Genomic DNA, 13,381 nt, shown 5'->3' with positions numbered 1-13,381 from the left:
TTTCCAGGAAAGAGAGAACATACCAGCGCTCTCTCACAGCACTAAAGACAACTATGGTATATATATAAATAAAACTAATATATATAATATATAAAGGAATCCCCCATTTTTATATAATAAATCTTTGAGGTTCTTAGCAAGTATATTTAGATAAAAAAAACATCTGTGCCCACCCACCACGGCAAGGTGACCTCAATCGAGGCAGAAACCTACTGTCTTTAATATCTAGCTTTATGCCAATGGGCATCTACATTCAGGAGAGAAGACCCTGCACATATATTGTGCTGCTACTTGTTACCTCTGTGTGCCTTCAAGCATGTAATGAGAGGAAGAGACAACTCAGCTACAGTGTAAGTATCCTGTGGGATATGTGAGATAATAGGAGTAACTTGTAATGAGCCCCACAGCTAATTTTTCAATGGGCCCCCCCCTCCCAGCAAATTCTTAGCAACCCCCACTGCTGTGGCTAGTCAAGATCACTCTTTCAGACAGAGCCCAGTAGCCGTTCTATTTCCTACAGTGTCTCTGTAAAAAAATCTAATTTTATAATACTGTTGAGGGACCCCTGACAATAAAATCTTTTAGCCCTCCTCCTGGACGGGCCCTTCTGAGTTCGGGCCCTGCTACTCCTATAGATATGCCCCTGATAGGAGTGAATCACATGTAGCTGAGTTGCCTTTTCCTTTCATTTGATGCTTAAATGCACACAGAGGTAACAAGTAGCCGCACTGTATATGTGCAGGGACTGTTCTCCTGAATGTAGATTCCTACTCTTATAGAGACATGTTCCTGCCTGGATTGAGATCACCTTGCTGTGGTAGGTGGGCACAGATGTGTTTTGGTCAAAATATACTTGCTAAGAACCTCAAAGTTATTTATCATTTGAAAAGGAGGCATTCATTTTATACAACCTTTGTATTTATTACTATGACAGTGCTGTTATGTTCTGTTTTCTGTTTAGTCGTGACCATGTACATCCGCTTATTTATTTATTATATTGTGGCGGATTATCTTTTTATTTTGTGTGTTTTTATATACAATTTCTAGCAGAAATGGAAGCCGTTTCTGCCAGTAGCTTGTGGTCAGTCAGGTGGTATTGGGGCTATATTGATTAAAATCACTGTTTTTTTGTTTACAGTTCCTACACAGACCTATGTGTTTCCATGGTTACAGACTACAATGTGTAGTCTGATCTTGCAGGTGAAGGAGGAAATTGAAGGCAGTATCACAGCAGGGTCAGACAACACTGGGTTTGTTTTTTGTCTTTAACCTTGGAGGCGCATTGGTCTGCATAAGAGCTGCATACTTAAAAAGTAGGAGATTTTCAGTCAAGAGTATTTGCTAACTTGCTTTATTTTTGAAGCATTGGAGCAAAGGTTGCAAAAATGTACATACCCACAAAATAGATGGGATCCTGTCTTAATGTACGGTATCCGTGAAAAGATAGTGACAGGCTTGATTTAAAAAAGATTCTACTGACTTAAAGTTTTAGTAAATATTACATTAAATCAAATAAATTAAGGCAATTCGAAACATTTTTTTTAGAAGGCTGCATTGAGCTGTTCCTCTGTTATTCTTCCTGGCAATGTATAAAATGTGTCAATCCAGTGTGTCCCTATACTCTCTTATATGGTTTAGTCAGTGCTGACAGGGGACCAATGTGTGGAGAAACATCCTACATATGGTAATGCCCAGTTATCCACATATTTATAGATTACCAGGATGAATAACAGAGGAACTGCAGAACACAGAATCCTTAGAAGTCTGCTCCAGAATTCTTTCATGTGGAATGTGAATAGTTACTAAAACAGACCTATCTGGGGAGCAGCTAAGCCCTTACAGCATAGATCTCAGGCAGGGGTGACGGCTTCCAATCAAACTGACGGACGGCGATGGCGAGGGCGGAATCTCTGCTCCACACCATCACAATGGGCTTTAAGGGGTTAAAGCTACCCGTGTTCAAAATGTAACAGGTTCTCGCCTGTTTTTATTTTAAAGTGTTTACAAGGAGGGTAAAAATGTTTTTTCCATTTTTTTTTTTTTTTAACTCAGCGCTCCTATACTTTCCTTATCAAGTTACTGAAAGGAGGTTGGAATCAAATCTTCTTAAATGACTGTTATTACTATGGTTACCTAAAAAATAAGATGGCAACATAATTGCAAGTTGTATCAATCCAATCTGTCTTCAGGGGAGGAAAAAAAAAAACAAATCAAGAAAAAGCAGAATTAATGTTGCAATCAGCCTTCAATAAACCTAACCAGTCTGTGCCGTCCTCCACCGTAGACGCGGATAATGAGTGCTGTAATACGATTAGCCTTCGCTTTCTCTACAGAAAGAATTCAGTTCTTTGAATTTATATTCTATAGGTCCATTTGTGAGAAGCGGCTTTCCAGATTCCCCATTTTCGGCAATAAAATGACTCTATGGCCGCTTTCACAGGAGCGTATTGGAATCCGTCAGTATTCTGGCTCTCGAATGCGCACTGATGCCTGATGATACACCATCACTATTGTCATCAGTATTGCTTCAGTATTTCATCAGGATTTATAAGCGTATTCTTTTCTCCCTGCAGTTTTCATGCTGTCCCATAGGCTCTAATGTGTGTATTTGGAAACAAATGCGCCCAAAAACTCGGACACGCTGCGGATTTCAAATACTGACGGAATTATACGCCCCTGTGAATGGCTCCATTCATTACATTAGAAGTGGATTTTAGGAACATAAAATCCGGACCGTATACGGATTGCAAATACGCTCGTGTGAAAGAGGCCTATGTCCGGATTTAACTAGTCGTTAGATGGCGGGGGCAGAACCTGTGCACCCACATGATCACAATGAGGTCTGACCCACAACAATCACTTAGGCCTCTTGCACACGGCCGTATGGCTTTTTCAGTATTTTGCGGTCCGCAAAAAATTACGGATGATGTCCGTGTAAATTACGTGTGCATTTTTGCGGAACAGAACATCTGGCCCCTGATAGAACAGTCCTATCCTTGTCCGTTATGCGGACAATAATAGGACATGTTCTATCTTTGAGGGCGCGTTCACACAAACGTTTTTTGTGTTCCGTATACGGTCTGTATACGGAACCATTCATTTCAATGGTTCCGCAAAAAAAACGGAATGTACTACGTATGCATTCCGTTTCCGTATTTCCGTATTTCCGTTCCCTTGAAAGATAGAACATGCCCTATTATTGCCCGCAAATCACGTTCCGTGGCTCCATTCAAGTCAATGGGTCTCCAAAAAAACGGAGCACATACGGAAATGGATCCGTATGTCTTCCGTATCCGTTCCATTTTTGCAGAACCATCTATTGAAAATTTTATGCCCAGCCCAATTTTTTCTATGTAATTATTGTATACTGTATATGCCATACGAAAAAATGGAACGGAAAAAAAAAACGGAAACACAACGGAGACAAAAAATGGAACAACGAAGCTGCAAAACACTGAAAAAGACATACGGTCATGTGAACGAGCTCTGAACGGAATGGAAAAACGGAACATAAACGGAAAAAAAAATACCCGATCCTTGATCCCCTTTCCGTTGACTGTATTCATCCGAGAGGTCGGCACATATCTCTGCGCAGACGTCCGTGCAGACAGCAGTTGGGCGCTAATCGTGCAGCTGCTGGAGCGGGAAGCTGACTCTCCATAGAGAAGGGCGGGAGGGTTTATCACCAGTGCCTTTCCTGCTCTGGGTCCAGTAGTCATGAGACCGCCAAAGATGGTTGACCCAGATCAGCTCTAGAGTGCGGTTTCAAAGCAATGTAAACTTCTTCGGGGCTGTATTCTACCTGGGGCACAAAGTGTGAAATAAAAAAAGTAAAACTAAATTTAAAAAATAAATAAAATTTAAAGCCACCACACAGCAGCTTCTAGCCCCGTCCCCCAGCCACCATAACCCATAGATCAATACAACCATTATGGAAAGGGAGAAATAATAAAAATATACATATCTTAACTTCACTTTGTGCTATTAACAAAAGAATATTTAAAAATGTAAAAAAAAAAAAAGACAATTTTTCCCTTTTTTTTCCCTTTTTTTTTTTATAATTTTTTTATTTTTATTAAAAAAAAAATACTATAATAAAAATTATATAAAAAAGCCCAGTGTGTCACCAAAAGAAAAAGTCGTGGAAATTATTTACATAACCAAAGGGAAAAGAAAGTTATGGCTTTTAAAGATGCAAGTACAAAAAACAGAAAAATCCTCCTGGTCAGGAAGTGGTTAAGGTGTCATGTACAGTAGAAAGCATTGTCTTGCGTTCCCCATGCAGTGACTGCTGGCAATTCATTCATAAACTTCTAGTAGGAATAATAGAGGAATGGCACAAGATAGTCATAGGATTAGATGCTGTTGTTATTGAATAGGCGATGAAATTGGTTCTATGTCAGGAGAGGAGACCGCTCCCAAGAAACAAAAGGAGTGACTAAACTTTTTTATTATCCCCCCCAAATAAACATCTCTCCCCCCAAATAAACCTCTCTCCCGTGCAGGATCTCACTAAGATGTGATAGCACCGCTGTAAAATGTAATGGGTATTATTTGCTTCCTACATCTCCGGGCGACATATAAACATTTTTGCGGTTTCCATGTTTTATGCACAGGCGGTACTTTTCCAGGAATAATAGTTCTGTTTTTCCAATCTCAGAGGTCATTGAACACAGTGCCGAGAATAATCCCATGCTGAAGGCAATACGGTATGGAACCAGACTAATGTAACAAGAGGATCGCTTTTCAGCTTGTGCTGCATTCACTGGGGTTAACAGTCCTCTTATTATCACTAGAGGACAGGATTACAATGAAAGGGAGATAACCCACACTCTTGCCATTGGAAATAGACGATTGACCGGGCTCACCTGTGCCTCCTGTACAAAGTCAATTGTATGCATGTTGTAGAGCAGGATTCAGCAACCTCCGGCACTCCAGCTGCTGTGAAACTACAACTCCCAGCATGCACACTTACTTAGCTGTTCTTCTAACTCCTATAGAAGTGAAAGGAGGATTCTGGGAGTTGTAGTTTAAGAACAGCAGATCCCTGTTGTAGAGCATGCCCGCAACACTTTCCCATAGAAGCCAATAAGGCCTCTTGCACATTCTGTTTACATTCCGTTTTTTGCGTTCCGTATACGGAACCATTCATTTCAATACGGTCCGCAAAAAAAAACAGAATGTACTCTATGCATTCAGTTTTCGTATTTCCGTTTTTCCTTTCTGTTCAAAGATAGAACATGTCCTATTATTGTCCGCATAACGGACAAGGATAGGACTGTTCTATCAGGGGACAGCTGTTCCGTTCCGCCAAAAAACGGAATGCACACTGAGGTCATCCGTATTTTTTGCAGATCTGTTTTTTGCGGGCCGCAAAATACTGAAAAAGCCATACGGTCGTGTGCAATAGGCCTAAATAAGTAGTGGTAGGAGGACTAGGATATGTTTGAAGTAGTTCTGCTCCTCCTGCCCCTGTGCCGCCATCTCTGTAAATGTCACAGAGCATGCCCACAACGCTCTTCATACTATGGACCTGTAGATACTACTTGTGCTGCCATCTGGTGTCTTACATCATGTATTCTCTTATAGAAGCATTGCTGTGTAATAAAAAAAAATATTTCTCGCTACTTCCACATGAGTCCATTAGAAAATAACTCCTCTGTGCAGGGGCGTAACTATAATTCATAGGGCCCCACAGGAAAATAAGATGGGGCCCCCACCACCTAGTGTAAGAAAATTAAAGTAGCATCATAAGTAGCAATAATTAAAGGTATGTATAATAGCCCCATATATCAGAGAACCCACATTATAGCAAGAGGTACTATGTTCTTGCACTTGATTGGGTTCCCCCCCCCGACCTCTGGGCCCCATAGATTTGTGTGGGTGCCATATTACAGTGTATCAATACCCCCATCCTGTATAATAAACCTCCCACGGAGAGCACGATGGCTGCTTCTCTAATAGGAAAAAAAAACTAAGAAAAAAAAGGAACCGCCATACAGTGCACATACTGAAGCTGGATTTGTAGGGTTTGTATAGGGTATTTTTTTCAGGTATTTTCCTACAGTTTCCGGGGTTTTGTTGGATTTTAGATGCACATTATAAAGAGGTCAGTCTCCGAACAGAATATTAAGGCTTTGCACAAGAGGATGAGGCCGTGATTTACGTTTACAGAGGATTTTTTTCAGGAAAATGCTCTTTAAGACGCGACGGAGCTCCGTAAGCATTAACCTAAACGTGAACTTTACTGCTGACTTTTTCTTTTATTTTATCCTCCTGGAAAAGAAGATAAAGAAGTCATTTTCATGGGGACGGGGCGGCTTTTCCTGCCTTTCTGGAAGAGACTACAATGCCAGACAGAGATTAATGACCTGCAAAGTGTAAGGTTTTGAAATGAATGTTACTTATTACAAACGTGGCTCCGAGACAAAAAAGAAAGTCATCAGCGCGGCCGCCGCCCGCTAATTGATTCCAGAAGTTTTGCTTTATAAGTCTAAGCACTTTGGAGTCTTCTCTGAATGCGCCGGGGCCATGTGACAAGTGTGACAAGCAGATCAGCCCCCAAGCTCTTGTTTGCTGCGACAAGTGAACGTCTTCTCGCAGAATCAATCTAGGGGATGCGGTCGGTATGTTAGCAAACCCACGGGCGCATCGCAAATAAAATAGCGTGCTTAAGCTTTCAGCAAACAGATGAGAAAAAACAAGTCCATGAACGAAGAGGAGCCCGACGTGTCAATAGTGGAAGCAATGCAAAAAAAAAAAACGCCGTCTATGGAGCACTCGAAGGAGGGTTTGTCTGGTGGAAGGCTGTGGATCATGCATTTCCATGGCCTATACACTGCTGAGCAAGCTTTTGTCATGCAATCCTATTGAAGCCACATACAGTATAGCAACAGCCGATGTCAAACGAGTAGATTACACCAGCTGTAGTCCCAGCAGTGGACTATGCAATGACGTGGAGGTATGCACCAACTGAAGTTCTGCAGACTATGAACCTGCCAATCTAATATGTATGAGGACCTTCCCCATTGGTAGAGGTTGAGAAGGATAAGGATTGAGCAGCTGAATTTCAACATGCCCGATCCTGGTCTCAAAGACACAAGCTACTGTCAGAGGTATTTGGCCGCAGCTTACTCTCCACACCCAGTTCAGAACACAGGCATACTTGGCTGAGCATGCATATACATAGGGAGGGGGTGAGTTGGGAGCGATTTTAAATGTGCAACCACCTTTTGATCCTTCCATCTACTCCCCTTTTACTATATGGAGGTTAGCAAGGAGTGGACAGGTAGCTGAGGCAGTGGAGTAACATATGACTGCAGGTTCAGACTACATGCAATGTTTACGGTGTGTGTAGTCTGTTACCATGGAGACACATATGCATGTTTTGTACCTGTGAACAGAACACAAGCCAAGTCCATATGTGATTATTATATGTCTTTCCGGCCCCGAGTTAACATCTGACTATTTTTGCCTTGCAGATCCTCCTGCCGTTGAACCAACCTTTCAAGAAATCAGACAAGGTTTAGGTACCAGCGTCACCATGAACTGCAGGGTCTTGCGAGCTTACCCCACGCGGGTTCTCATGTATGAATGGAGACTGGGGAGCAAACTGCTAGAGAAGGGGCAATTCGACTCTCAAGATTACACGGAGCTGACTGTGAACATCCACGCCAAGGAAAACTATGGCACATACAACTGCAGCATCATTAATGAAGCCGGATCTGGACGGTGCAGTTTTCTTGTAACAGGTACGTCCCCTCAGGGTAACTTCTGCTGTTTCCACGCTGAACGGATTCCATGATGAATCTGGAGGTGAATTACCATTTGATCCATAACGTTCACAATATAAAGTTGACAAACAAGTTGCATCATGTTCAAAATACTTTGCTGAAATTATTTTGGGTGGATTTTAAGGATATCTCATGTCTTCTACTCTGTTCATACATAAAGCAAAAAAAGTCTCCTGATTGCTCTCTAATAGTCTTCCATCTAAATTCAGAACATCCCATGTCTTAATAGTTTGTGTACAGGACTTCTATAATGCTGTGCAGACAGTATTTCTCATTTAACTTTCTATGTGAACAGAGAAGAAAACATTGACACTCAGGATCAGTGTCAAATTAATAAATCAATGCATTTTAGTTAAAAAAAACTATGCAAAATGACTCAACGTTATGCACAGTATACACGTGTGTTTAAAAACTTCCATACAATCCCACATAATACGATCGGTATTACCGTGAATTCAGAGATTCAGGAATAGATAGGCTTAACATGATTTAGGTGCATAAAAAGTTTATTACACTATGATAAACGATATATACAAAAGATAACATATAGAGTAAAGTAAGTAAGAGTCACCAAAGCCAAGGACAAATGAGCCAGCTTCCCATCGACCAGTCCCCAACATGGCACCTGGCCAATGCCCATATGAAATAAAGAGATGTGGTGATAACAAGACACATCTTACCTTGATGATGGCCTCAATGGTGTTCCACTCTTTGTTACATAGCTAGATGTGTTCTACCTCCCTAGCCCCTCCTAAAGATCTTCAGTGTGCAGTTACTTTAAACCTCAGGGACGCGGCCCGGTATCAGGTACCACTGCAAATTGCAGACCACAGAACACATACGGTCATCTATATGGACCCTAATTAGGCTTATTCCCGCTCTCATTAACCCCAAAGCCACAGACAAGTGCTGGGCCCCCATTCTCCAAGGGCCCCTGGCTCTGCTGGAAACCTTTACAAACAAGTTACAATCTAAACGTTAGAACTTTCCAGATCAAAGAGAAGCGAATATCTCCATCCGTATCTCACAGAAATGGCGCGGCGGATGAATAGAAATATCATCTTTATGACCTGTAGTAAAATCTAAACTACATTATCAGGAGAATAAATACGACTGGCGCCATCCCGCTCCCCGGGAAATTGGATTTTTTTAGGGTCATTCTTAAATTCGAGCTAATATATAACATTATTTGGCGTCATTTGTTTTACTTGTAATTGGCGACCAGCATGAAGGCGGAAGATCTGGAGGGATGTTTAGCATGATAAGCAATAAATTGAGAGCAATTAGGATATAAATTGATGTTACATGTGGATAGCGGCAGACTCTGCCGAAACGTCTCAGCTGTGTAAAGGAAATTAATGACAGGCTACAGACACCCTGCTTTAAATGTGCCGTGTGGCGGAGACACAGGATATTGCCTGTCATGAGCACTGTGGAGCACGGACTTAAAGGGGTTGCACAGGATCAGACAAATATGACTTTTTCTTTAAGAAACAGTGCCAAACCTGTTTACAATAGCAGCTCAGCCCCATTCACTGCAATACCAGACACAACCCATGGACAGGAGTGGTGCTGATTTTGGAAGAAAGCAGCCATGTTTTTCTACTTTTTTGGGACAGGGAATGGCCTCTCTATTTGCCTCCCCCTCAGGTTTCCACCCCTTCATCACCCATCATTATAGATGCAGCATGTGCCCGATTGTCCTGTAACACGGATGCTGTGACTTGTCTTCTGCATCCACAATGTGTCATTCACCCGCTGTATGTGATAGGGACAGAGCAGAAGCAGAAAGGATGCACCCCCTGAGCTGTGAAAAGGAGAGAGCTGCAGCAGAAAGGACACATCCCCATAGCTGTGATAGGGAGAGAGCTTCAGCACAAAGGATGCCCACCTGAGCTGTGATAGGGAGAGAGTATCAGCACAAAGGATGCCCACTTGAGCTGTAATAAGGAGAAAGCTGCAGCAGAAAGGACACATCCCCTGAGCTGTGATAGGGAGATAGCTTCAGCACAAAGGATGCCCACCTGAGCTGTGATAAGGAGATAGCTTCAGCACAAAGGATGCCCACCTGAGCTGTGATAGGGACAGAGCAGCAGCAGAAAGGATGCCCACCTGAGCTGTAATAAGGAGAGAACTGCAGCATAAAGGACACACCCCCTGAGCTGTGATAGGGGGAGAGCTTCAGCACAAAGGATGCACCCCCTGAGCTGTGATAGGGACAGAGCAGCAGCAGAAATTATGCCCACCTGAGCTGTGATAGGGACAGAGCTTCATCACAAAGGATGCCCATCTGAGCTGTAATAAGGAGATAGCTGCAGCAGAAAGGACACATCCCCTGAGCTGTGATAGGGAGAGAGCTTCAGCACAAAGGATGCCCACCTGAGCTGTAATAAGGAAAAAGCTGCAGCAGAAAGGACACATCCCCTGAGCTGTGATAGGGAGATAGCTTCAGCACAAAGGATGCCCACTTGAGCTGTGATAGGGACAGAGCAGCAGCAGAAAGGATGCCCATCTGAGCTGTAATAATGAGAGAGCTGCAGCAGAAAGGACACACCCCCTGAGCTGTGATAGGGAGAGAGCTTCAGCACAAAGGATGCACAAAGGAGAGAGCTGCAGCAGAAAAGACATGTCCACATAGCTGTGATAGAGAGAGAGAATCAGAAAGGACGTGCCCCTGAGCTGCCAGCCTGAAGAGAATCTATCAGAGCAATGAATGGGGAGATCTCTGGATCCATGTGAGGTCCAGGGCTGGTTCTAGCTTTGTCAGAAAGAGATTATGTGCTATAAAATGTCTGATTTTTCTTTTCTTTTTTTTATGGTTTTATGCAGTTAGAATGTGTCCATGAACTCTGTCAGCCATTGTACCTCAGTCCTCCTACACAAGTGACCGGCACTGAGCTGTAATACCAGACATGGCCCCTAGGGGCAGTACACGGCTGTATACAGATCAGCCCCCTAGTGGTAGAAATAGGAAGGTAAGAAATGAATCACTGCAGGCTCATCTAGTATGTCAGTAATCCTCAGTTCTCAGTTATGCTGGTTACAGGGCTCCTCTAATTAGTCTAATTTTCAAAACACAATGGAATTAGCACAGAAAGGTCATAACTTATGATAGAAATCCACAATGGATGGTGAAGATGCATTTATCCCGAGAACCAGACGTGATGAGGATGTTTTTCCGGGGACTGTATGTTCTGCAGGTCTCCACAGACTGACGAAGGAAAAGGAGGCGAGGGGAATCTTCAGCCTGAAGGCCCAGCACTTCCCCGGATCAAGCCGAGCGTGTTAGTCTCCTTGTCAGGAATCACACCGGTCTGCGGAGCTGCAGGCGTTCTGAATATGCTAAACAAGGACGTGTTTTCTGAAGAAAGTCATTTTTTCCTCTTTGATCTTGAGTTTAATTCAGACTCTCGAAGTAACTGAAGGTTAAGCAGATCTAAAAATACGTTTGCATTAGACTACGGTGGTTCAAGGCCCTGGGGGGTTATTGGACCGCCTGTAGACTTACATGCCATGGTTACCCGTAGCACAAAGTCACGTAGCGCCTATTTCTAAATAAAGAAATGCACCCCCTGTTGGGCACTGTTATATGTAGCCGCAGTATTTGCATATACCGGGGGTGCACAATCTTTTCAGGTCCAAGGTCTTCACTGTGTCCTTTCCATGGACTGCGAGGGTATTTCCATACATTCTAGAATACCATACATTTAGGTGTGGCTTCCATTGCACCTCGGTTTGGCAATGCAGTCAGAAAGGGATTGGTGGGAGTTCCATCTCTGGGACCCCCATAAATCATCTCCTCTATGAGCCAAGGACCCCCATTCTCCCAATATATGGGGGCTCCAGCTTATCCAACTTATCGGCTTGGCTATTTTTGGTTTTCCTGTAGAGATGAATGGAGCGGCAGTGCTCGACATGCTGCTCCATTCATTCGAGTGGCCCCATGGTGATCGTTAAGGGTGCTACCACTGGGACCCAATAATTTTCCCCTATGATGTGGACAGAAGATAACTTACTACAACCAGAATACCCCTTTAAGCCCTCACAATAGATTGACGTTTCCTATATTTGACAGATCACTTTTCAAGGCAAGATTTAGGGGCTCGATGCGTAGGGAAATGATTGGGAACGAACTGTTCATTTTCCGATCCTCAGCCTTTAAATATCCAAAAATCTGGAGGCAGAAAATGCAGGAACCATCACTGACAATAGAAGACGGAAACAGCTCACCTCCTCCCCCTCCCTGCACAGTGAAGTCTACAGAGCATGCCCACAAGACTTCTCCATAGAGTCCTCTTCTGAAGGAACATAGGTCCTGGAGCCAGCTGTTCAGAACTGTTGTTCACGGCGCAGAGCGACAGTCGGGCAACATTTTTACCCCCATAATCATTTAAAAAAAATGCAAAATAAAATATTCAAGTAGATAAACCAGATTAGATAACACTGTTGGGTTGTCATGTGGCTCCGGGGCCCCGTGGCTGGGTCCAACACCATGTCCCAGTATGAGAGTAATACAGTCCAGAAGAGGCGAGGTTTCTTTTGGAGGATAACTCTCATTTTTGTCCCCATATGGCACATTACAAAAGATTTTAAGTTTAAGCTGATCAAGTGGTGAGTGAAGAGCCGCTCAGGAGCACTTTCTCTTTTCACGTATTCAGCTTTTACTGCGTCCCTGTCCTTACACACTCCGTTCCATGAAAATAACATTTCCCAGTAATTTAAGGCAATAAGGACTCAGAGCTTTTACCTTAATAGCGCATCACATTTTCATCAATTTAGAAGTAATGCAACTAATTCCACTGATGGATGGCAAATACGAAGCTTAAAAGAGGCCAAATCATCATGTCCAGGAACAAGTGTGTTTGAGTATGTGTCCCCGTAATCTCAAGTCAAAGGGTAGAACATAAACTCAACAGGAGGGAAAGTAGCATCTTCCTCACCTCCCTGCAGCCTGTGATACAGAGTCCTCCTCAGTCACCATTAACACTAGATCGGCAGGAGGGGGAGGAGGGGGATGCTGCTGCAGTAACTCTTCTACTCAGAGTGTGCATGCTCAGCAGCTGTGAGTGCGGGAGGGGAAGCAGTACACGGATCCTCATCTGGAGTCTGAATGGGCACATTCAGATACAAATCCTTTGTCTTCTCATCTGAAGTATCAGCATCACTCTCATCATTCTGAAGGACTGATCTGATTGGCCAAGAGCACAATCACACCGTGAAGAGCCGCAAGCTCAGCAAACACAGCGAAAGGCAATGTGCATTTACAGGAAGGAAAAAGACAACACAATATGCGCTCCACCTAGTACACACCTACCACCAATCTGATACTTATATCAATAGTGGGCATGCCACAAACAGGCGCCCTCCAGACTAGACCTCAACTACTGCGTGACCACTAAATCATAAGAGGAATTGAACCCTCTCTCATTGAATGGCGCAGAGGGCTCACAGTGGGGAGCAGTGAACAGATGTAGTAGAGCTGAATTGGTCACTTGCCTGTTGTTATGGTATGCTATTACCTGTAGTCCAACCATAGATAGAATTGTGAGATGTTCCTTCACATGGAAAGCTTTAATTTTTCGAGGACA

General features: G+C 43.2%; 1 protein-coding gene across 2 annotated transcripts in view; it reads left to right on the top strand.

Moving 5' to 3' along the window:
• MDGA2 (MAM domain containing glycosylphosphatidylinositol anchor 2) overlaps nucleotides 1-13,381 on the top strand; it is a 427,922-nt gene that overhangs the window by 367,289 nt on the left and 47,252 nt on the right. For both annotated transcript variants that reach the window (XM_040412379.1, XM_040412378.1), the window contains exon 9: nucleotides 7,482-7,751. In XM_040412379.1, the coding sequence (XP_040268313.1) occupies nucleotides 7,482-7,751 (270 nt within the window). The remainder of the gene's footprint in view (nucleotides 1-7,481; nucleotides 7,752-13,381) is intronic.

Source organism: Bufo bufo, chromosome 11, assembly GCF_905171765.1.
Source record: "Bufo bufo chromosome 11, aBufBuf1.1, whole genome shotgun sequence".
Taxonomy (NCBI): domain Eukaryota; kingdom Metazoa; phylum Chordata; class Amphibia; order Anura; family Bufonidae; genus Bufo; species Bufo bufo.
Note: the sequence above shows the minus strand (reverse complement) of the source record. Positions and strands in the feature narration are given on the sequence as shown.